The sequence below is a fragment of the Aspergillus affinis genome (assembly GCF_023601865.1).
Source record: "Aspergillus affinis strain CMG 70 chromosome Unknown NODE_1_length_919884_cov_86_970707, whole genome shotgun sequence".
NCBI lineage: Eukaryota > Fungi > Ascomycota > Eurotiomycetes > Eurotiales > Aspergillaceae > Aspergillus > Aspergillus affinis.
In genome coordinates this window covers 712,436-733,673 of record NW_026515782.1, presented here as the reverse complement: position 1 = coordinate 733,673, position 21,238 = coordinate 712,436, and the positions used below count along the sequence as shown (strand labels likewise).

The window sequence follows — 21,238 nt, the reverse complement described above, 5'->3', positions numbered from 1 at the left end:
GGATTGTCAATCACCAGAAAGATAAAGATGATATTGTTGAAGCTGTATTCATTACTCATAAAAGTTGCATTGAACTGCTACGTATGAATTATGGAGTCCTTTTCATGGATTCAACCTACAAGACGAATCGATACCAGATGCCTTTACTGGATATCGTTGGAATGACAGCAACAGGGGATACTTTCTACGCAGCGTTTGGCTTTATGCACAACGAGACTGAGGATACCTATGGATTTATTCTTAAATGCCTATCTGACACATTATTTTATTATGAATGTGGCTATCCTCGAGTCATCGTTACCGACAAAGAAAAAGGCCTGTATAACGCGATTGAGAAGGAATTCAACTTTACAGATCATATTCTCTGTATTTGGCATATCCAGAAAGTTATTATGACTAAATGTCGCCCAATTCTTCGAAAGGAAGTTATCCGAATTAAATATGAAGGTGACAGTCGCCGTGCCCAAGATAATAAAGAGTTTAGCAACAAGGTAGAAAACGAATGGAAGTCCTTTTTTGGCTTCTTTATGCAGATTGTCAACTCTATTTCAGAGGAAGAGATCATTGTCACAACTGCTAATCTCAAAGCAGAATATAGTGGTGACGTTTGGCAGCCAATCTATACTTATTTAGATGAGAACTGGCTTGAAGAGGATACGGCAAAACGATTCATTAAATTCTACACAAATGAATTCCGTCATTTTGGACAAGAAGCAACTTCACGGAATGAAGGCGCTCACTGGGTACTAAAGAAGGACCTTTTAGTATCTACAAAGGACCTTTTAGGTACTGCACAGTCTATCGCTCTTACTATTACTGATCGCTATCGCAAGGTGTGGAATTCTATTGAAGATAACCGTCAGAAACGCCCTCATCATCTACGGATGCCTATCTTCTCGCAGGTATTGAATAAGGTCTCTTCAAAAGCACTGAATAAAGTACACACGATAATGATTCGCTATCTTCCAGTGGGGGGGGCCGGGTAAGCAACCAATTAAAGAATGCACAGGTATAACGTTGAAGACAATGGGTCTACCGTGCATCTACATCATCAAGCGTTACTACGATAGGAGAAGGCCTATAAGGATTGCTGAGTTTGACTGCCAGTGGCGTCTTTATACGGATGAATACCTCCCACCTATTGACCCGAGATCGCTAGTTCTTGAGCCACGAGTTGTACAGCGTCATCGTGGGCGTCCTGCCGGATCAGGAAACCGAGCAACAGAAGCAGAAGCAGAGATAGAAACAATACAGAATACAGCTACTCAAGATTCCTCTTTATAGCGAGAACTATCTGCGTTTGAATACGAATTATCTCAAGAACAACCAGTCAGACGCCGAAAGCGGAATAATCAAGAAAGACGCAGAAGATGGGGCCTTAGAGATAGAGGAAACTCTACTGAAACGATTGAAGTTGATAAAGACGATAGAAACAGCGATAACGAGAATGAGGTACCAACCAACGAAGAGAACGGGGAAACCAGCGAGAAAGAAGAAGTTGAACTACTACGACGCAGTCAGCGAGCTAGCCGTAGCAAGGCAGCACAGTGGTTAGGGGACGAGAACTGACAGAATTCGAATTCTGAATAGAGGCCTTTATTTGGTTAATAAATGCAGCGTTTTTTGTACGATTAAAAGAATGAGAAATGTCCTGTTCAAACAATTATACTATGTGCCAAATTTCCATATCACATGGCCACGCTAAACCGAATAGGAAATGGGGGTGTCGGGATAACGTAGGGGGTGTCGGGGTAACCAGGGGGGGTGTCGGTCTAACACGACCCAAAATCAAGTACGTATAGGTACATATGTACTACTGCAACGGCAGCCGAGTCACCACAGCCGGAGCCAAACCACCGGGCTGACCTCTTGATCTATATCTGGAGCTCTAGTCTCCGGTGCACAATCCGAAACGGCATGGAAGTCGTCGTCAATAATGCCGTCATCCACTCCACCCTCCACATAGTAGGGAAGGACACCGGTATCGACATCTATTTCTCTCAACTGGGTGCAATCTACGACGCAGTCATTTATGTGAAAATGATGCTCTCTCGGATCTCCATGCCGCCGACGACAGTTCGCGTCCGCATCTTTACCAATATTTGAAGTGCACTAGAAGCGTTGGCGTCGCCACAGCACCAGATTGGGCAAGGGATCATAACGGCTATCACTATCGAAGTGCGCCGTTTACTAACCAAGGGAAACTTGAACTTGGATTACATTGGATTCCCACGCATGGTACCCCAGACAACCCAAGGCAACGCCGACGGCGCGCCAACGGGCCAAACGACTGCAGCACGGTGTCCGAGCCCCCCGCGTGGGCGTAAGTACAGTTAAGATCAGCAGTGTGGCGGAAGATCCGTCAAGTCATCCAGACTGAATATATATCGGGGATCGAGAGAACGGGAAGCGGAAGATATACATGGCTCGTCGACACCGCTTTGCCCGGCCGGCACACTCGATTACTATACAACAATCTGATCCGAAGAAAAGCATCGACCTTGGCGCAGCTTCGCACTGGCCACTCCCGACTGATTTCCTTTCTCCATCGGATAAGAAGAGCAGAGAGCGAAACGTGCGACTGTGGCAACGACAGGGAAACCGTGCAGCACTTCCTGTTTGAATGTAGACAATGGGATCAACTCCGGCAGGCAGTCACGAGGGCAATGAGATCACGGGTTGGTGATCTCTCGTACGCGGTGGTCGGTCGATCGAGCCGACTTCTTCCCGATGGCAAACCGGTCGACGGCGATCTATGCAATTGGAAACCTAACTTGGAAGTCGTTAAAACGGTGGTTGCTATGGCCTTAAAAACCGGACGCCGAACGGTTATCAACAGACCTGGACTAATCGGACGTTAAGTGAAGGAACGGGAAGGGGAAAAAAGGAAAAAAGGAAAATCAAAAAATATTAATCACGAGGACAGGAACAACTTCAGAAAAGTGGTGCCAGATTAAAGCTGTACATAACCTGACTAACTAATAGGTGTGCTGGTATAAGTGCTGCAGATAGGTATCGTTTACTTGGGAGCTACATGCAGCCTATGGCCGGAAAAAGCCTGAGGAATAAAATTAAATAAAGATCCCTGTATCATCATGATATGGAAGATAACGATCATATCCAGGAGGATTCAGATGGGAATATTTATACAAAGAAAGATTGCAGATAGTTTAAGAGACCCTCATTCATTCGTTTTGTGACCATTAACTTGGTGTGTACGAAATAGTTATCGATTTGTGTTGACAAAAGGTAATCGTTTGATGGATTCAAAACCAATCTGTCAACCATATGTGACCGCTAGTCACATAGGAGACCTTCCTATTCCGGATATCGGTATTGGTAACTACCGATCCCCGAGGATTATGCAGAGTTTTCTGTTATTTCCATGGTTCAAAAGTTATGTCTCTTCTAACTGCCTTTTTAGGCTAGATTGCTTATTATTCTTCATGTATTTAAACTATCGTTTGCAGCTAGATTGAAAGAATCAGACCTTCATCTTTCGATATTCCTAAGTGTACATTACTAGCAATTACGCCTAGAGAGACGGCCAACACAATCTTTTTTGTTACCTGACAAACTGAAGGAGTGGTATCTTACCACTAGGCCCCTTCGGGATAGGCTTATTCATCGTTCGCTCAATCCCCTTCTAGTATGGTGTCATAATACCAAGGGCTCCTCTCTAGCTCTAATAAATTGAAAATGAGGACCTGTTGTGTTCTCGCCGATCACCTATCCTGATTGTCGCCAGCCTCGTATCACAACAGGAGTGCCCACGGCCTAGGAGGTGATTAAACTGGTAGAGTACACTTCCAACTGCCCACGATTAGCTCTGGATTGAAGTCATGGCCTCCAGAACCCAAAGTGGTCTGTTCGTCTTCGCAGTCAAACTTCCTGTACACAGACATGGCTAGATTAGCAAACTCTCATTATCAGGTGTCGAGGCGCTCGGTAAGCCAACGTACGAATAGAACGTGCACTCAAGATCAGCCGAGGCTTGAATTTGGATTGTTTCCACGGATTTCGGACTAGAGCCAATGACAATAAAACGATTAGCATTTCATGTATTCTGCACTGGTAGAAAAGTATAGGGGACTAGATTGTACCTGTCATTCGCAAGAGAAATGCAGGCAGTCGCTGCTGAATACGCATCGTTGATATCCGGACCACTTAGATTGACCTATATTGCAGCACATCAATAGTTAGAGATTGACGATGATGGAAGCGAGCGGTAGAGATTCTATACCGTGCCGTAAGTGTCGCCCTCTTGCCCGAGCGCTGTTGGACTCAGCACAGCTAAAAGCAGGGCACTTAGCACGGTGATCTTCATTGTTCTTAGCTTAAGGGTTGGTAAGGAGTATTATAATAACAGGAAGATCAGGATTAAATCAGGAACTGATTTTGGATTCGGGCTTCCTCCAGCTTTTATATGGAGAGTGGAGTGGGAGCACAAATTCGCGCTCTGCAAGGTGCATTCAATGGTGAGATTCATCCCTGCAAATTACTCCTTCTGCCAGGTGTCTTATTTCAGTAAGGTACTATCCAACCTTGCACACAGACTACCAGCCTCTATTTGTAACTAGTGGGGCGGTTGTGGCTTTCATGCAATCTACCTCAAATAGTTCCTGCTAGCGTTTACGACATTTGTGGATTATCCACAGATTAAAAACATGATAGGTGATGGAATTTGCGTCATGCCAATAGAAACATTATTAGGTGCCTGGGGGGCTGTTCGCATGTAGTGGGTAGGCGGACTGCAAAAGCAGCCACTGAATTCGCTGGGATGAACGGATAATGTTCCTTCAGCCAGCCCAGGTATTTCATTCTAGGTGACCTCTTATTTTCCCGGGATATGGTACACAACATAGCATGGCTCCTTTTTCGGCGGTGTGCATATATCACTCACGTTTCTACTCCTTACTGATTTCCCATTTTCTTGGAACAGACATAATGAGAAGAGCACAATCTGCAGCTATGACACCTGCATTCTTCTGGTCCTTCCAAAACCTGAGAATTATTGCGTGGATTGTTCCAGTGACTGACAGGCTGGCGATCTAGCTGCCAGCGTATGCACGATCTAACTAGCTTTTCCGGGATCACGCATCAAGCATGATGTATTTTCTATAGTTTATGTAACTGCGGTGATTGTATTACTGCTGGTTTCTCACGAAGTGAGACGTCTGTAACGTTGCCCGTGATGTGTCAATGCCACGGGTTATATCGGATGCACTACGTCCCAACGACTGAAATCGGAATCTTGGGGTAAAAGTGCGGCTCTGTCAGCCAATGGAATAATCTGCTCTGCAGTGTCCCATCTACGTGTTCCACGAATAATTCTGCCTGCCTTGGAAGGGTTTAAAATTGTCGAATCTGATATAACCATTGCAGGACGAAATCTAATTGGTGATCATTGCACTGGGGGTTGTTTGGGGCCCTTGAGATCGCTAGCCAGAGAATAGGATAGGTATGATCAAAGTGGACCCAGTACCACAAATCACTTAAATAGGGCTGTTAGAGGTATCATTTTAGTGTCACGTGTGCAGCGATCCTATCCCTTGCGCTTCATTACGTAGCGAGCCAATAATAGAAAGTGGATTCGAACATTACATATATGCTGTGAAGATAAGTCTTGATGACGACTGGAAAGGAGCCAAAACTTTGCGTGTTGTATCAAAGGCATCATGAGACTGACGGAGGAGCCGGAAACCATCACTCCCACCACAGAAAAGGGGGTGTGCGAGAATGTTTCACAATATACACCTAACGAGCAACCACAGGCGTTCTACAGTATCCTACCAGAAAAGGAAAAGATCTTTACCGTATGCCTCAGCTCGATGGTGTCATTTCTGTCCCCCGTAGCGGCCAACACATATTTGGTTGCTCTTGGGCCATTGGCAAGAGATATGCATGTTTCAAAATACAAGATTAGCTTGACGATAATCGTTTTCAAGGTGTGCTTGATCGCTATCTTTCCTTCCATGCCTTTTTCTAAGAGACAGTTGTCATTAGATAGTGCAAGCCTTTGCACCCTTGTTACTGGCGAGCTTCTCCGATCGAAATGGCCGTCGGCCGGTCCTGATAGTCTGAGTTCTCATCTTCCTCTCCAGTAATATCGCACTAGAACTCCAGACAAGTTATGCAGCTCTGCTCATCTTACGTTGCCTCCAGGCCTTTGGAAGTAGCACCATAGTACCTGTTGCGTATGCTACTGTTGCCGACCTGATTCCCCCGGCAGAACGAGGCAAATATATGTTCTACTCATCTATAGGCAATACCGTTGGTCCAGCAATAGGTCCAACATTGGGAGGGGTTTTGGCACAATTCCTTGGATAGCGCAGTATATTTTGGTTCCTTGCTATCTGTGCGGGCATCAGTATCTGTTCTATTGTCTTATTTCTCCGCGAATCCTGTCGAGCCGTGGTGGGCAATGGCAGCATATCACCTCAACCTTGGAATAAACCTGTTCTGCAACTCCTCCGCTCAGAAGGCCATCGTGGGGTTGAGTACGAGGCCACAGTGCCTGCCACGCAGCGACCAAAGTTTCTTGCTACGTTACGGATTGTCTTAGATAGGCATGTTGCCCTTCTTATCATGTCTAGCGCATTGTGCACCGGCGCGTCCTTTGCGATATTAAGCACTCTTCCGCTTCATCTGGGGAGAAATTACCGCCTAAATCCTTTGCAGATTGGCTTGTACTTTCTTCCATTTACGCTAGGAGCTATTATCACTCGCTGGAATGTCGGAATCCTGCTTGATCGGAATTTCAAGCGACAGGCCCGTAAGGTCGGGGAGGACATTCGATCAAACCAGGAGATACAGCGTGAATCCCATCGCATGCCGCTAGAAAAGGCTCGAGTGCAGGTGGCATTACCATTTTTGTATCTTTCATGCCTCGTCATAATAGGGTACGGTTGGGTCATGGAGTACAACGTGCATCTTGCTGGTCCCTTGGTCATGCTGTTTCTATACGGCAATACCACAACCGCGATCAATAACTGCATCAATAACCTGGTGGTTAATTTGAATCCCAATCGTCCTGCTGCTACCATTGCCTCCGTGAATACTATCAGACACCTTACATCCGCAGGAGCTGTTGCGACAGCGGTTCCACTGATTGATGCCGTAGGCATTGGCTGGGTCGGCACCTTCATTGCTGCTTTGTGCTTTCTTGGATCAACAACTTTGTGGAGTGTGTATATAAAAGGACAGAGATGGAGACAGGAGCATATTTTCGAAGAGGACTAAGCGTTTACTTCCTCGAGGATCCGTTTATCTTCGTGAGCTCAGTATTCGGCCTTTAGGGTGGCCTGGGCTGTGGCTTGGTGGTGATGGTATCTTCCCAATTTCCGAAGGAACCAAAGAAGTGATGACATCACGAGGGATTAGGAGCAAAAAGCAGACAGATAATAAAAAGAATAAGAAGTGCTGAGGCAAGTGATCATCAATCAATAGAGGTCACCACTAATACATATTCGCAACATTTTGAGATATGTTGAAACAAGTGATAGTAAGGTTGATTCATATCGAATGTGTTCATTATATTTAACAGGGGCGGGTTGCCATATATATCTTCGAAGAACACAAGCATTCTGGGAACTTTCTGTTTTTCAAAATTGTTGAGAAATTCTGCATATAAGCGATCAGTAAATAAGTAGATCAGAGCCAATCCGTTGATAGCTCACACTTTGTTCTTGACTTTGAAGAAATTCACCACAAAACATGGACATATCCCCTGGAGGTGTTCTCTGACAGGCTGATCATTTTACTGGGATCATTTGCTAAAGACTATAAAGCATAATTTCAAACGCCTCTTCAACAACAGCGCCTGGCTAGCTCAATCGGTAGAGCGTGTGACTCTTAATCACAAGGCTGCGGGTTCGAGCCCCGCGTTGGGCTGTTCTTTTTGCTTTTTTTTTTTTTTTTTTCATTTTTACCTTTGTCTATCTTGATGTCTTCCTGCCTGTCTCTCTTTAGACTAATTATGAATTGGGGTTTCTGATGGTTGATTCATTCAATGGACGGATGAGATGGGGCCAAAAAGCTTCCCAAATCCCCTCCCTCCCGCAGTATCATACAATTAACAACAACAAACTGCTCCCAAGATGAAGTTCAAAATAGCAGCACCCCCTGTTAATTAGTGTATGAAGGAGAACTAGCAACAGTGTGGACGCATATGATCCATGCTCAAACAAGCATACTCATTCGTGCATATTGCCTCCATTCCTCCCTAACAGTTTGATTTAACTATCTCCATGGTACTTATCCTCTCTCTGTATCTTGCATTTCATCTCTGGAAAGTACGACATTCTTTCCCTTGACTTCGTCTGAAAATCTTAAGCCAGGAGTTTCGACAGCCAGATTCCCTAACTAGCCGTTGGTTTCACCATAGCATACATCCTTATACTAGCCGAAGGAAGCCTAAATCTAGAACACTTCACCCAAAAAACAAACCTACCTCATTATACCAAAACCAGAATTACTCCAACATACCATTCGCCTCATACACTTTCCTCAATATCTCCTGTATCACTGTGTCCTTCCGATCCGTATACTGCATAGTCGTCTCCCCCATCTTCCGACTCTCCGTAGCCGCTTCCCTCTTCACACTCGCATACCGATCCCGATCCTCTGGATGCGTCCTCAACCAATCCCGAAACAGCCGATGCCTGATCGCCTCGAGACTCTCAGGCCCAAACACATGCAAATTCACGTAGGGGGTTTCAAGCCCAAGGAAACGATGCCGATGCCATTCCTCCTCGCGAAGCAGGAACTGGAACCCCGCGGCCTCCAGCGCGGGGATGTAGCGGTGCTCGGCGGCGGGGTCCACCACAAGGAGGTCGATATCGATGATGTCCTTGGCAGGGAGGCCTGGGACGCTGGTTGACCCGACGTGTTCGATGGATAGGAGGAAGGGGTCAGAGTCTTTAGCTTCTTCTGGTTCTAGGGCGGAGCGGATACGTTGGGAGACTTGCGTGAAGGTGGCCGGCCAGGTGGGGTTGGGGTCGACGATCTCGATGGGCTTTTGGGGGCGGGTGGATATGTGTTCGATTTTCTGGGGGTCGTATTGGAAGCGTTGGGTTATGGGATTGTTTGAGGTGGTCATTTTGTGAGTTAGATGGTCTGATTCTATGTATGTATGTGGCTATATTGGTGATTCTGTACGGAGTATAGGAGGGGTTCGGAGGGGAGGGAGGTACGAAGAGTGTTTCTCGTGTTGCTGATGGTCGAGAGGTCGTATTCCCTTCTATTCCAGTTTGACTTAGCGTCTATAGTGCTCTCGTATTAATTGGCCGGGTTACATCTATGAATTAGTGGCGGTCGAATTTAAAGCTCTTGCCGAGTACTACAGTGTATAGTAGCTGACATTTGATATCGGAGATTCAGGAAGATTCTGAATGAATGCGCATATTCTGTTTGAGGTATCAGGCTCTCAAGCTGCTGTTCTACATGGGTTCCATCTGAGTATGAAGTACGGATAGGTATCATAGTGGCGTTCTATTTTCATCATCTTATTTTCAATAGGGTAATTTAGAATGTAGATATTAATTAAATGTCCAAAGAAGGCAGATTTCCGCCACATCAATGCAGCAGTCAATTTGAAGTGTTATCTACTGTAGATCATTGGACCTAGTAGCGAATAGTTCGAAATACGAAGCAGAGAGCTGAAAATCATGCACCAATAAGCTATGGAGTAGTTCTGCGTGAATATCGATGAAGGAAATAGGTGGAGCTTTGGGAGTCGAGTGTTGCCAATCAACCTAAGGCTCTCTTGTTTCCACGTCGTTCAATTGCACTGACCGGCATTGCGACCGACTGTAAACTGTCAACCGAGCACCTGGTAGTTTTCAACCCATGGGTCTTGGGCTTTGGCGGAGTAGAACTCCGATCTAACAAGATGATAAGAGCCACGGTGTTCCAAATGTATGGGGCGGGTCGGTTAGACGCATCAGAGATAGTGATATTCACGCTGATCATTTTCTCAGGGTTCGTGGCAGATTGAGTCTCCGTATTAATTCTGGGGACCATCGGCCGGGCTCATTTATGCGTGGTATCGCCTTGCTTCTGAATCTGCATCGAAGAGAGTGTTTTGGAAGGTACACAAAAGAAAGACTCCGTGAGATATCTGGGAAATAACGTAAGGCGTACTCCGTACTCCGTACACCGTGGATAGAAAACATGATCTCACGATCGAGCGGTCTTGGCGTCATTGAGGCCAAACGTCAATCGACCCATCCAACCGATGCTTGATAGCAGACATTCCTGATGCGGGTCTTGGCTGCCCGTTTCAGTCACGGTCTAGGAAGCGAGACGGGACCTCATAGGAAAGGCCGCCGTTCCATGTGGGGGAGAGCGACGCAGACAAGACTCCCCAAGTTCCCCTGTTGGGATGATCAGATCCATCTCATTGCGCGTCCGGGAGACGCCTCAGGCCAATCAGCGCCTCAGGCCCCTGCGGAAGTCCCGTGCCCACGCGAAGCTGATGCCCACCGCCTGCCCGAAGCGAGCGAAGAGATTAAACGCAACACTTTTCTTAGTTTCATTCTTATTCCTCCATCGCCTCCACGTCGCCGGCGGTGGGCCTGGCCGCGGTTATTGTTTCGTCACCATCTCCGGCCGTTTCCTTTTTCTCTCTCTCTCTTTCTCTTTTCTCCCCCTGTTGCGCCTTTTGTATCCTTCTTCCTTTTCCTTCCTTTTGCTCTCTTGTTTCTTTTTTTTTTTTTTTTTTTTTTTTTTTGTTAAATTGATACCCCCCTCGCGACGTCAACCGTTTTGTACCCCTACCTCGGTAACTAACTGGTAGTCCTTCATTTGGTCCTCGTTCTCCGTGGTTATTTTTTATAATCATCAATGTATATGTTCCATTGTGATACAAAACTCTAATATACCTCCCGCCATGGCTCGTCGCTTCCTAGCCACTTGCACGACTCTGCTACTATCCCTCGGCGCCGTCGCCGATAATTGGCCTTTCCTCACCCTGGCCACCGCCCCGTTCGTTCCTCCGCAATTGCATGTCACAAAAAGCGGCGAGACGGATCCTGGTTATATCTTCATCGGCCCTCGTGGGAACCAGGATCAGGGTACCGCTGCTCTGATCTTCAGCGATGATGGCAATCTGGTCTATCAAGGTCCCACCGAGGTCGCCGCCAACTTCAAGGTGCAGAAGCTGTTCAATGAAGATGTGATTACCTTCTGGGCCGGAAATATGATGAAGCTGGGTTTTGGATACGGAACCGTTCATATTCTCGACAACACGTACGAGGAAATCTACACTGTCACGCTGCAGGACAACTTTATCTCCCCCGAAGGCCAACCCGAGGTTTCCTACATCGATCTTCACGAGAGTCACATCACGGATCGCAACACCTTGCTGGTGACGGCCTACAACGTGACGCAACACGACCTGACCTCGATTGGCGGCAAGCCGGATGCCTACATGCTTGATGGGATGTTCTACGAGATTGATATCGCGACTAACGAGATCGTGTACTCGTGGAGCGCGCTCGATCACCTGGACGAAATCCCTCTGGAAAAGTCCAAACAGGGACTGGGAGACGATTTCGGAACCCATGAGCAGCCTTGGGACGCATACCACATCAACTCGGTTAATCTATTGGATGACGGCTATATCATCTCTCTGCGTCATTACTGGTCGGGTATTCATGTTCGCAACGACGGCTCGATCGCGTGGCAACTGAGTGTAGGTTTTCTTCTTCTTCCCTAGTTTGTTGGATGGGTACTGACATTTCTTTTCGTAGGGAGAGAAAGGTGCCGGCGACTTTGAGATCGATGATAACGCTGTCTTCTCCTGGCAACACGACATTCGGATCTACAATCAAACACAAGAAGGAATGGTTCTCAATCTGTTCAACAATGCCAACACTCCCACCGATGAAGTTGCGCCAACGACGGGATTGAGCCTGGGTGTTGACCTGGTCAACCGCAAGGTCACCGCCTTGCGCGTTTTGAGCGACGAAGGTGATGTCATTCACAGTGTCAGTCAGGGCAGCTATCAGCTCATGAGCGAGGAAACGAACCACGTTCTTCTGGGCTACGGATCGATCGCCAAGGTGAAGGAGTTTGATGCCGACAACAAGCAGGTGCTCAGTGCGCAATTTGGGGACGAGAACGCCGTGGCGTCGTACCGTGGTTACAAGTGCCAATGGAAGGCGACTCCGTTCTGGAAACCTGCCTTGGTGGCTCAGCGAGCTCCAGATGACCTGACCCGGGTATGGATGAGCTGGAATGGTGCCACGGAGTACGACAACTGGGCGATATACTCGGCACCATCCCTGGACTCTGACGACACTACGTTCCTCAAGACCGTTGAACGCGCCGGCTTTGAGACCAGAGTCGATTTCATCGGGTTGAAATCTTCGTTCCTGCAGGTGGTTGCACGTAAGGGTGACATCCCGCTTGGTACTTCCGCGATAGTGACCTTCTAAAAGAACCGGTGGCGACTTTTCGAGTGGCACATGGCATATAGTCCCGTCGGTTTGCGTGCAGCCGTGGGGGCTACTGGCCTAGAATGACATGATTCGTGCATCTTATACCTACACACATATACCTGTATATTGACATTGGAAGCGGGGACATATTTTGGATCGTTGTTTTTGTATATATATTTTGGGACTTTTTTGTTTGTAAATATTTATAGGAAGAATAGGAATATCGGCTCCATGTGGAACTACGACATGCCCACCTTGATTTGAGGTGTCAAAGAAATCTTCAATGCTTTCTCTGGCAATGGAAATTGCCGGGCCCATCTGGTCTCGAACATAACTTGCCGTACATGTGCGAACCTGCCAGGAAGAAAATTGAAGGATCTGCACTGCAGACAAGCAGATCTTTGCCACACCGTCGCATATAGTAGTACATCTGTTGTGCTAGCAGGGAAGAAAAGAGGTTAGGGCGCGGCGTCTATCCGACGTTCCCTGGAATGCTTCACGCGCAGCCAACATTCCCGCCCTTGTGTTCCACACCTTGCCTAAGGTATGTAACCTCGACCTTGTTCCTGCGCCCTGTCTCCCGGTCTCCTGCCACTTTTTTTTTTTAGATATAGTAGCACGATTTGCGACAATCTAGGCATCAATTGGCTGGGGACAATTCGGCATCCCTTGCAGCCATGTCTCCTCCCGACAGAACACGGAAGCAGGGAGCAGGGTTACCGGCGATGCTAGCATGAAACGACCCTTTGAAATTAGCACGGAGGTTGGGAGGGGACCTGAGGATATATAGGAGCCCTCTTTCCGTTGACCGAGTCTAGAGAAATCAGGAATCAATCCACTCTCAATTGCCCATCAGACCAAATCGTCTTCGAACAAGAAATCAAACTCGACAAGACCGAGCCAACATGCACCTCAAACTCTCCTCCCTCGTCTCCCTCTCCCTTGCCTCCTTGGGCCTCGCCCTACCCAACATTGCCATGACCAACCAGACCCTCGGCCACGCCGCTGTCGTTAATAACTGCGCACAACCCGTTTACGTTTGGTCCGTCGCTTCGTCCGTTAGTCCCGAAATCATCGTGCAGCCGCACGAGAACTACACCGAGGTGTTCCGCCACGACGGCCTGACCGGCGGCGTCGGTCTCAAGGTGACGGCCATCAAGAACGGCCTGTATTTCAGCTCGCCGCAGACCGTGTTTGCGTATAACCTGGTGGACCGGTCGGTGTGGTACGACCTGTCGGACGTCTTTGGCGACCCCTTCCACGGCAGCAAGGTCAGTCTGTTGCCGTCGGAGCCGGCGATTACCTGGGAAGACGGCATCCCGCCGGCGGGCAGCCAGGTGCGGATTCAGGATGCATCCAAGGATTTGGTGTTGACGCTCTGTTGAGCTGTTGAGGTTGGTCTATTCTTCGACGTGATGTAAAGTCGAATTCTTGCTAATGGTGCTGGCTGGATCTAGTCCGTGGGTTAACGTGGGTGCGCAGGAATGACAGGAATTCTGACGTTGAATGATCGCACATTTCTTTCGTTGGAAATTTTATTTATTTTTGGTTTGGATGGGAGAATAGGCCCAAATTGTGTTGTTCAGGACGAGTTTGTTAGGGCAAAATAATGAGACACGACTATGATATCATCGCAGCAACGCTTCCCGGGGACCTCGGCTCCCCATAGTAAAACGGACAAGTGACCGATCGGTGGGAATCGAACATTTGAGTTGGTAGACAGACCCATGGTTGGGGAGATGCTGACATCACGCCGTTCCCCAATTGCTCGTAGGTTGTAATTAGCTGAACAGGCCGTGAGTAGTCCATACTGTGTACCCGGAGTGGTCAACGATGAAGCTCATTCGGCCATCAGTCCGACATCCCCGAATTGGACAATTAACTTCCCCGCACTTTCAACCCCAACTTTCTTCTTCTTCGTCTCCCTTCCGCTTCACCGTCTTTCTCCCTTGCCATCGTCACCAAACTTAAACCCTCTATGTCTCTATTACTCTAAACCAATTCATCTCTTCAATTCCATCTACACCAGATACACCCACTATGGTCACACCCTCAATCCGCGTGGCCCCCTCGGCCGCCAACAGAGCCCTCAACCTCCTGCGCACCGTCCAATATACGCATCCTCCCTCGTGTCCCTGCCATTCGAACCCCAATCACCACCATCATCATCGCTCCCCGACCCTCGCCGACCATGTTCGTCGTCACATGGCCACTCCCGTCGACCCCTCGCGCCAGAAGGAATACGCCTTCGAGATGGCCGCCTCCAGTATCCGGTTCGGCCCGGGCGCGACGAAGGAGGTGGGGATGGATTTCGCCAACATGAAGGCCAAGCGCGTCTGCGTGGTCACAGACAGCAATGTGGTGAAATTGGACGCGATGAAACAGGCCGTAGAGGGTCTGTCGCATGAGGGCATCGAATTCACCGTCTTCGATAAGGTTCGCATTGAGCCGAAGGATTACTCGTAGGTTGTCTGGATCGTTTGTTTGGAGGATCATACTAATTGTGGGGTAGGATCAAGGAGGCAATTGAATTCGCCAAGCCGTATAATCCGGATGCTTTTCTTGCTGTCGGTGTGTTGCCCCCGGATACCTAGATATGAAAATTATTTGATGGTGGTCGTTGATACGTTGATAGGTGGTGGATCGGTCATTGATACCGCCAAACTGATGAACCTTTACACCGTCTTCCCCGAGGCCGACTTTCTTGATTTTGTGAACGCTCCCTTGGGTAAAGGTCTACCGGTGAATCGACCCTTGAAGCCTCTCGTAGCCGTGCCGACCACCGCGGGTACCGGCTCAGAAACGACGGGAACCGCCATCTTCGACCTCGTATCCAAAAAGGCCAAGACCGGCATTGCGCATCGGAATCTGAAACCCACGCTGGGCATTTGCGACCCCCTCAACACGCGCACCATGCCCTCCGCCGTGAAGGCGGCCTCGGGTCTCGACGTACTCTGCCACTCACTGGAGTCGTGGACGGCCATCCCGTATAACGAGCGCACGCCGCGTCCGACGAACCCGATCAATCGTCCAGCCTACCAGGGCGCCAACCCCATCTCGGATATTTTCTCCTTGCAGGCGCTTCGGAGCACCGTCGAGTACCTCCCCCGGGCCGTGCGGGATCCCGACGATATGGAGGCGCAGTCGCAGATGCTGTTGGCCGCGACGCTGGCCGGCGTGGGATTCGGCAACGCGGGCGTTCACCTTTGCCACGGCATGAGCTATCCGATTTCCAGCCAGAACCCGGGATACCAGCACGCGGGCTACCAGGTTGACCAGCCCATCATCCCGCACGGCGTGTCCGTCGCCGTGACGGCGCCCGCCGTCTTCCGATTCACGGCAGCGTCCAACCCGGACCGGCATCTGGCCGCCGCCGAGGCGTTCGGCGTCGACATCTCGAATGTCAAGCGCGAGAGCGCGGGCGAGGTGCTGGGGGAGGCGCTGGCCGATTTCCTGGCCAAGCTGGGCGACCAGCCGCGCGGGTTGAAGGATCTGGGATTCAAGCCGTCGGACGTGGAGTCGCTGGTGGAGGGAACGCTTCCGCAGAAGCGGGTGCTGATGCTTGCCCCTAATCTTAACGAGGAGCTGGAAGCCGAGAAGGGAGAACTGAGGAAGTTGCTGGAGGAATCGATGTCGCATTAACCCGTTTCTTCCCATGTACATATAGTATGAAAATCATGATATTCAACGCTGCAATGAAACACTTTTTATGTTTAACATGGCAAGTCACGCTGGAATAGGACAGAAGCCAGTATCAACAAGAAAACATAAACAGGTTCGCCAATAAGAAACTCGTTAGACATGGCACATCTCGACATCAAAACGGTCACTGACCATCCACCACCATGACCCCGATCATCCCAAAAGACGAAGCCACCTGGTCCAGCCAAGTGATGCCTTCGATGTGCGGCATCGCAGCCGGGCCCTCGTTCAACGCACACGCCACGCGAAAGGGCCTGAACCGGCCATCGCTGCGCCGTCGTGCCAGCAATCCGTCCAGCAGCGCCACAGCACTCTCCACGCCCTGCAGCAGCAACCAGGGCGCGCGATCCGGCATCGTGACGCCCGCAACCCTAACCCGGGGCGTCTGCGCCTCCATGCCGGCTTGCAACTCCGTCCCCAACTGCACCAACCTCTGCCTTACCCGTCTTATCTCCCTCCCCAATCTCTCCCCTTCTCCTCCCCTTCCCACCTGTCTCGCCTCACCCACCAACCCGGGCAACCTCACCACTTCCCCAAACACCCTCTCCTCAACATCCACCCACCTCGCCATCCCTCCTGCTCCCCTGGCCAAATCCTCCCTCGCAACGCCCCACCCCAATGCCCTCCACTCCTCTTCCTCCAAAAAACACCTCCCCTCTTGCTCGAAAGCCGCTAAGACCAGAAAACCCCTAAACAATAAAAAGTTCCCCTTCGCCAGTCCCCCCATATGTCCCTCTGCCCCTCGACTTCTCATCAACCGTCTCACCCCGTCCACATGAACCGCCCACGCCCCGGGGCTCGTCCGCGCAAACATTTCAAACAGCGCCAAGTTCATGATCGCGCTTAACATGTCCGCGCTGAGCGCTGCCTCGCTGTACAGGCCTGCCACGACCTCGCGGAGGGCCTGCGCGTAGAGATAGCGGCTGGTTTTGAGTCTTGAGGGGTCGTTAGATGCGTGTGCCGAGTAGATGGAGATGAGGCATGCGGTGGAGGCGGCTTGGAATTGGTATCTGGATTCTTCTGGGTGGGTTGAGGTGATGGTTTCGGGGGATAAGCGGAAGAGGTTGTGGTGGTAGTGAGTGTGGAAGATGGTGCGGATTAGGGTGTTGATGTCCGCCACGGGATGCGTCGCTTGCATGCTATGGGATAGGGAAGCGTCGAAGCCGGAATTGAAACCGAAGCTGAAATCTTCAATGTTTGATGGTGCTTGGGGCTGCGTCTGTTGCGCGTGCACTTGCTCTCGATGCATCATGGCCAGCGCGTTGTCGCGGACAACGGCTGCCGCTGCTGCTGCGGCGTCTGATGCTGCGTTCGAGGTAGGTCTGTTCTGTTCGCTGGTGGTGGATGCAGACGAAGCGTGTCGACGCTCCAGACCCGGTCCTTCGTCTTGGAATCGGAATGTTCGTGTGTATCCTGGACAGGGACGGCCGTATTTGCGACACTGGGTGCAGGAGGGGGTTGCTTTGTCGCACTAGAAGGAATTGTTAGTTTGGGTGATATTCGAGGAATTCGTGGTGGGTGGATGGATGGATATGTACCTTGATGCGACGCTCACGGCAGAGAGGGCATCCTGTGCTGTGGGGGACTCCGACCATTTTGATCTTTGGGTAGATGTAGTTTAATTGAATTGGTTTGAAGTAAGGAGTGTGATTATAGATGTGTATGCAGTATAGGTAACCAAGTAGACGAAGGACTGTAGTGTAGAAATGAATAATTCAACCTGATAAGACAAGTAGATGGATAGTCAAGGAAAGTGTCGGCAAAGCAAAAGTAAAGGGAATGTCGAATGCGATCTCTGATCGGTATGCTGTCGTTATCTTGGATATTGATTTGGACCTTTCTAAATCCAAACCTGAAAGCTTCCCTCTTATATACTTAACTTGGCCTCTAGATCAAGAACAAACGAGATGTCTACCAGATAGCCCCCAAGACCATCATCTCGTGTTGAGCTATATCCATCCCTCAATTCCTTTCTATCCTTCAATACCCCGATTTCTATTCTGGGTCTGCGTCTGGATCTGCACTCGAATCCCTCGGACAGGGAGGAGTTGGAGCTGGAGCTGGAGCTGGCGCCCGAATCGCAAGTCGTTCGAACATCTGTAGTGGATGCGATGTGTAATATCCACTAGATCTTCACGAACAAGTTGCACTATCTACGCTATAGTGCCTAAATATGGTGATTTATTTTCTTTTTCTTCTCCCGGCCGTTTCTTGGTTCATGGTCCTAGTTGTCGAGTTACGAACAGAGGGCCAGTATAACAGCCAATTCCACCAATACTAAGTCTCGTAGCTGAAAAAGAAGACCCAGGAAGACAAGGCCGAAAAAAAAAAAAGGTTTCCGAAAATAGAACGAAAACGAGGATCTACAGTATTAGTTACTAACTACCCCGTACTCCGTAGACCCTGTCTCGTTAACCAACTCGAACTTAGTACATACGTTAGTGGATTCAATCAGAAGCTATGACATGCACGGTACCTGCAGGACCGATAAATCTGATAGGCGAACAGGAATGGGAAAGAAATGCCAATGCTACATATATAAAATATCGATCGTAAGAGTGTAAGCTCGAATCCGGGCCATATGGCTCTTTGCATACATGCATGCATACTACTAGTGTGTCCACTGTTGCCGCTTTTCGCTCACGGCGTGGCATATGAAGGGATGACATGGGGAGGAAAATGGAGATGGAAGGAGATTATTAAAGGGTATTGAGGGAAGAGAATGGGCTGAACATAGCCATTGGAACGGTGTTTTTGACAAAGAGGTCATTATGCGCAGGGCAAGGCAAGAGACAAAGAGAAATCAGAATCCATGGTGGCTTTGTGCGTCTGCTATAACTTTAAGATGAGGATAAGATTAACAGAATAATATTTGACTCGGATAATGCCCTGAGGAGCTCAGAGCTGCTGCTTCTCACGGAGAGAGATGGAGTGATCGGTGTGTGCGTGTTCAGTGAATAGTCAGTGAGTGCCCCGTGCTGCCCTCATTAAAGCGGCGGAACCTGCAGTGGAACATTTATTGACTGCTCTCTGTCTGTTCAGGTACGAGGCCACTCTAAACCCGAAGGAGACAAGCAGCTCCGCCGAATACGATCGAGTTAAGGTGCGGTACGAGCTTCGTTGCTATTTTAATCTTGACCTTGGATAAGCTCATAAATTGGGGGCTCGTGTTTACTTTGCTCAGCCATTCGGTTGGTGGGGGTTGAACGGGAAGGAATGGGTCGTGTTTATTTTAATATTCAATTTGGTGGGGTCTTTATATTTTCTGTTTATGTGTATTATCGTATAATTATTAGTGGTTTACCTTATGTTGTGGGGGAACTGTCGTGGTTATAGTGGTTGGCTGTCCAGTCCGTATAGATTGTAGCCCTAAGTGAATGACTTCATCTTCTGACCCCCATGAAGTAATCGGTGATTGATTGATGAATGTGATCAATTATGCGACGAGGATGCTGAAGTGAATTTATTCCGTCAATCAATTCTGCAGACTCTAGAGTATGTATCATCTGATCTCTTCCCCGCATTCTGATCGCGTCTGATCTGATCTGCATTCCTTCCTTCCTTCCCAATCTCTTCTTCTTTACCCTCACCTCTTCTCTCTCTTCCTCTCTCTTCCTCACAACACCAAACCAACCATCAACAACCTCAACATGCACTCCTCCATCTTAACAACCCTCCTCCTCTCCTCCCTCCCAATGGCCCTCTCCACGCAATCCACCCTCTTCCAATCCCCCCGCCCCAACGCCAACAACAAAACCCTCACCGGCAACCCCATCTTCCCCGGCTGGTACGCCGACCCAGAGGCGCGGATCTTCTCCCATACCTACTGGATCTACCCGACCTACTCCGCCACCTACGAAACCCAAACTTTCTTCGATGCCTTCTCCTCCCCCGACCTCCTCACTTGGACTAAGCACCCGCACATCCTCAATCTCACCGAGATCCCATGGTCCACGAACCGCGCCGCTTGGGCCCCGTCCGTGACACAGTCCACCGATGGCGATTACTTCATGTATTTCAGCGCGGGAGATGGCGCGGGCATCGGGGTTGCGAAGTCCGTGAGTGGAAGGCCCGAGGGCCCCTTTGAGGATGTCCTTGGGAAGCCGTTAGTGCCGGGGCCGACGGTGCTGGGAGCGCAGCCGATTGATGCGCAGATTTTCAGAGATGAAGCGGATGCGGATGCGGACGAGGATGAGGATGAGGAAGGGGAAGGTCGGGTGTGGTTGTATTTCGGGGGTTGGAGTCATGCGGTGGTGGTGGAGTTGGAGCAGGATATGGTTACGTTGAAGGGCGATTATTTGGAAATCACTCCGAAGGATTATGTCGAGGGATCGTGGGTGTTGAAGAGGAAGGGGGTTTATTATTTTATGTATAGCGTGGGCGGGTGAGTCTTCTCCTTTCTCTTCCCTTGGTCCTTTGGTTTCACACTTCCTTCCTTGTTGTGTACCCTTATCCCTTTTTCTCCCTGCGTCGATTTCAGGGCGTCTTGTCCTGGCTAGCCAGGATAGGGACAGAGCTAATACTGACACACGAACCACCATCTAGATGGGGCGACAATTCCTACGGCGTCAGCTACGTGACGGGACCATCACCCACCGGCCCGTTCTCATCAACACCGACTAAGATCCTCCAGGGAAACGACAAAGTGGGCACCAGCACCGGCCATAACAGCGTGTTCACGCCCGACGGCAAGAACTACTATATTGTGTATCATCGACGATATGTGAATGACACAGCGCGTGATCATCGAGTCACATGCATCGATCGCATGGAGTTCGATGAACAGGGGAATATTAAGCCGGTGAAGATTACGACGGAGGGTGTGAAGGGGAGACCGTTGTGATGGATTTGGATGGATGCATGTCTAGAGGCGTGGGTAATTGGATATTCATATTGGTATTCATTCTTTTCTTTTTAACTGGTTTCGTGTACATGGATGGACGTGAGGTATCAATTGCAGGATAGCTTTTGTGTAGATGCATGCCCACAGAGACATGCGAGAAAAGATCGAAGAAAACAAAAGAGATGTCCAACTTCAAAGAATGAATGCAACGCCAAATTGAAACAGGGGTATCATAACTTCATACAACCAA

At 49.3% G+C, this 21,238-nt stretch overlaps 9 protein-coding genes across 9 annotated transcripts; 6 read left to right on the top strand and 3 right to left on the bottom strand.

Annotated features, from left to right (window-relative positions):
* Window positions 1-137: 137 nt before the first annotated feature.
* Window positions 138-1,569, top strand: KD926_004156 (uncharacterized protein; the record flags this gene model as incomplete). The annotated part of the gene is made up of 2 exons (XM_053096992.1): window positions 138-902; window positions 1,285-1,569. The coding sequence occupies 2 exons, from the start codon at window positions 138-140 to the stop codon at window positions 1,567-1,569; spliced, it is 1,050 nt and encodes a 349-aa protein (XP_052961299.1).
* Window positions 1,570-3,788: 2,219 nt separating this feature from the next.
* Window positions 3,789-4,327, bottom strand: KD926_004155 (uncharacterized protein; the record flags this gene model as incomplete). The annotated part of the gene is made up of 4 exons (XM_053096981.1): window positions 3,789-3,891; window positions 3,963-4,025; window positions 4,104-4,177; window positions 4,244-4,327. 4 exons carry the CDS (start codon window positions 4,325-4,327, stop codon window positions 3,789-3,791), a joined length of 324 nt encoding a protein of 107 aa, XP_052961298.1.
* Window positions 4,328-6,424: 2,097 nt separating this feature from the next.
* KD926_004154 (MFS general substrate transporter) lies at window positions 6,425-7,242 on the top strand (the record flags this gene model as incomplete). The annotated part of the gene is made up of 2 exons (XM_053096971.1): window positions 6,425-6,500; window positions 6,566-7,242. The coding sequence occupies 2 exons, from the start codon at window positions 6,425-6,427 to the stop codon at window positions 7,240-7,242; spliced, it is 753 nt and encodes a 250-aa protein (XP_052961297.1).
* Window positions 7,243-8,473: 1,231 nt separating this feature from the next.
* On the bottom strand, window positions 8,474-9,100 carry KD926_004153 (GrpB family protein; the record flags this gene model as incomplete). Its single annotated transcript, XM_053096960.1, has 1 exon — window positions 8,474-9,100. One exon carries the CDS (start codon window positions 9,098-9,100, stop codon window positions 8,474-8,476), a length of 627 nt encoding a protein of 208 aa, XP_052961296.1.
* A 1,791-nt stretch (window positions 9,101-10,891) lies between these two features.
* On the top strand, window positions 10,892-12,440 carry KD926_004152 (arylsulfotransferase family protein; the record flags this gene model as incomplete). The annotated part of the gene is made up of 2 exons (XM_053096949.1): window positions 10,892-11,695; window positions 11,754-12,440. 2 exons carry the CDS (start codon window positions 10,892-10,894, stop codon window positions 12,438-12,440), a joined length of 1,491 nt encoding a protein of 496 aa, XP_052961295.1.
* Window positions 12,441-13,348: 908 nt separating this feature from the next.
* Window positions 13,349-13,828, top strand: KD926_004151 (Bys1 family protein; the record flags this gene model as incomplete). Its single annotated transcript, XM_053096938.1, has 1 exon — window positions 13,349-13,828. The coding sequence occupies one exon, from the start codon at window positions 13,349-13,351 to the stop codon at window positions 13,826-13,828; it is 480 nt and encodes a 159-aa protein (XP_052961294.1).
* A 655-nt stretch (window positions 13,829-14,483) lies between these two features.
* Window positions 14,484-16,085, top strand: KD926_004150 (hydroxyacid-oxoacid transhydrogenase; the record flags this gene model as incomplete). The annotated part of the gene is made up of 3 exons (XM_053096927.1): window positions 14,484-14,905; window positions 14,956-15,014; window positions 15,079-16,085. 3 exons carry the CDS (start codon window positions 14,484-14,486, stop codon window positions 16,083-16,085), a joined length of 1,488 nt encoding a protein of 495 aa, XP_052961293.1.
* A 184-nt stretch (window positions 16,086-16,269) lies between these two features.
* Window positions 16,270-17,740, bottom strand: KD926_004149 (Zn(II)2Cys6 transcription factor; the record flags this gene model as incomplete). Its single annotated transcript, XM_053096916.1, has 2 exons — window positions 16,270-17,616; window positions 17,684-17,740. 2 exons carry the CDS (start codon window positions 17,738-17,740, stop codon window positions 16,270-16,272), a joined length of 1,404 nt encoding a protein of 467 aa, XP_052961292.1.
* Window positions 17,741-19,795: 2,055 nt separating this feature from the next.
* On the top strand, window positions 19,796-20,988 carry KD926_004148 (glycoside hydrolase family 43 protein; the record flags this gene model as incomplete). Its single annotated transcript, XM_053096905.1, has 2 exons — window positions 19,796-20,529; window positions 20,691-20,988. 2 exons carry the CDS (start codon window positions 19,796-19,798, stop codon window positions 20,986-20,988), a joined length of 1,032 nt encoding a protein of 343 aa, XP_052961291.1.
* Between the last annotated feature and the right edge of the window lie 250 nt (window positions 20,989-21,238).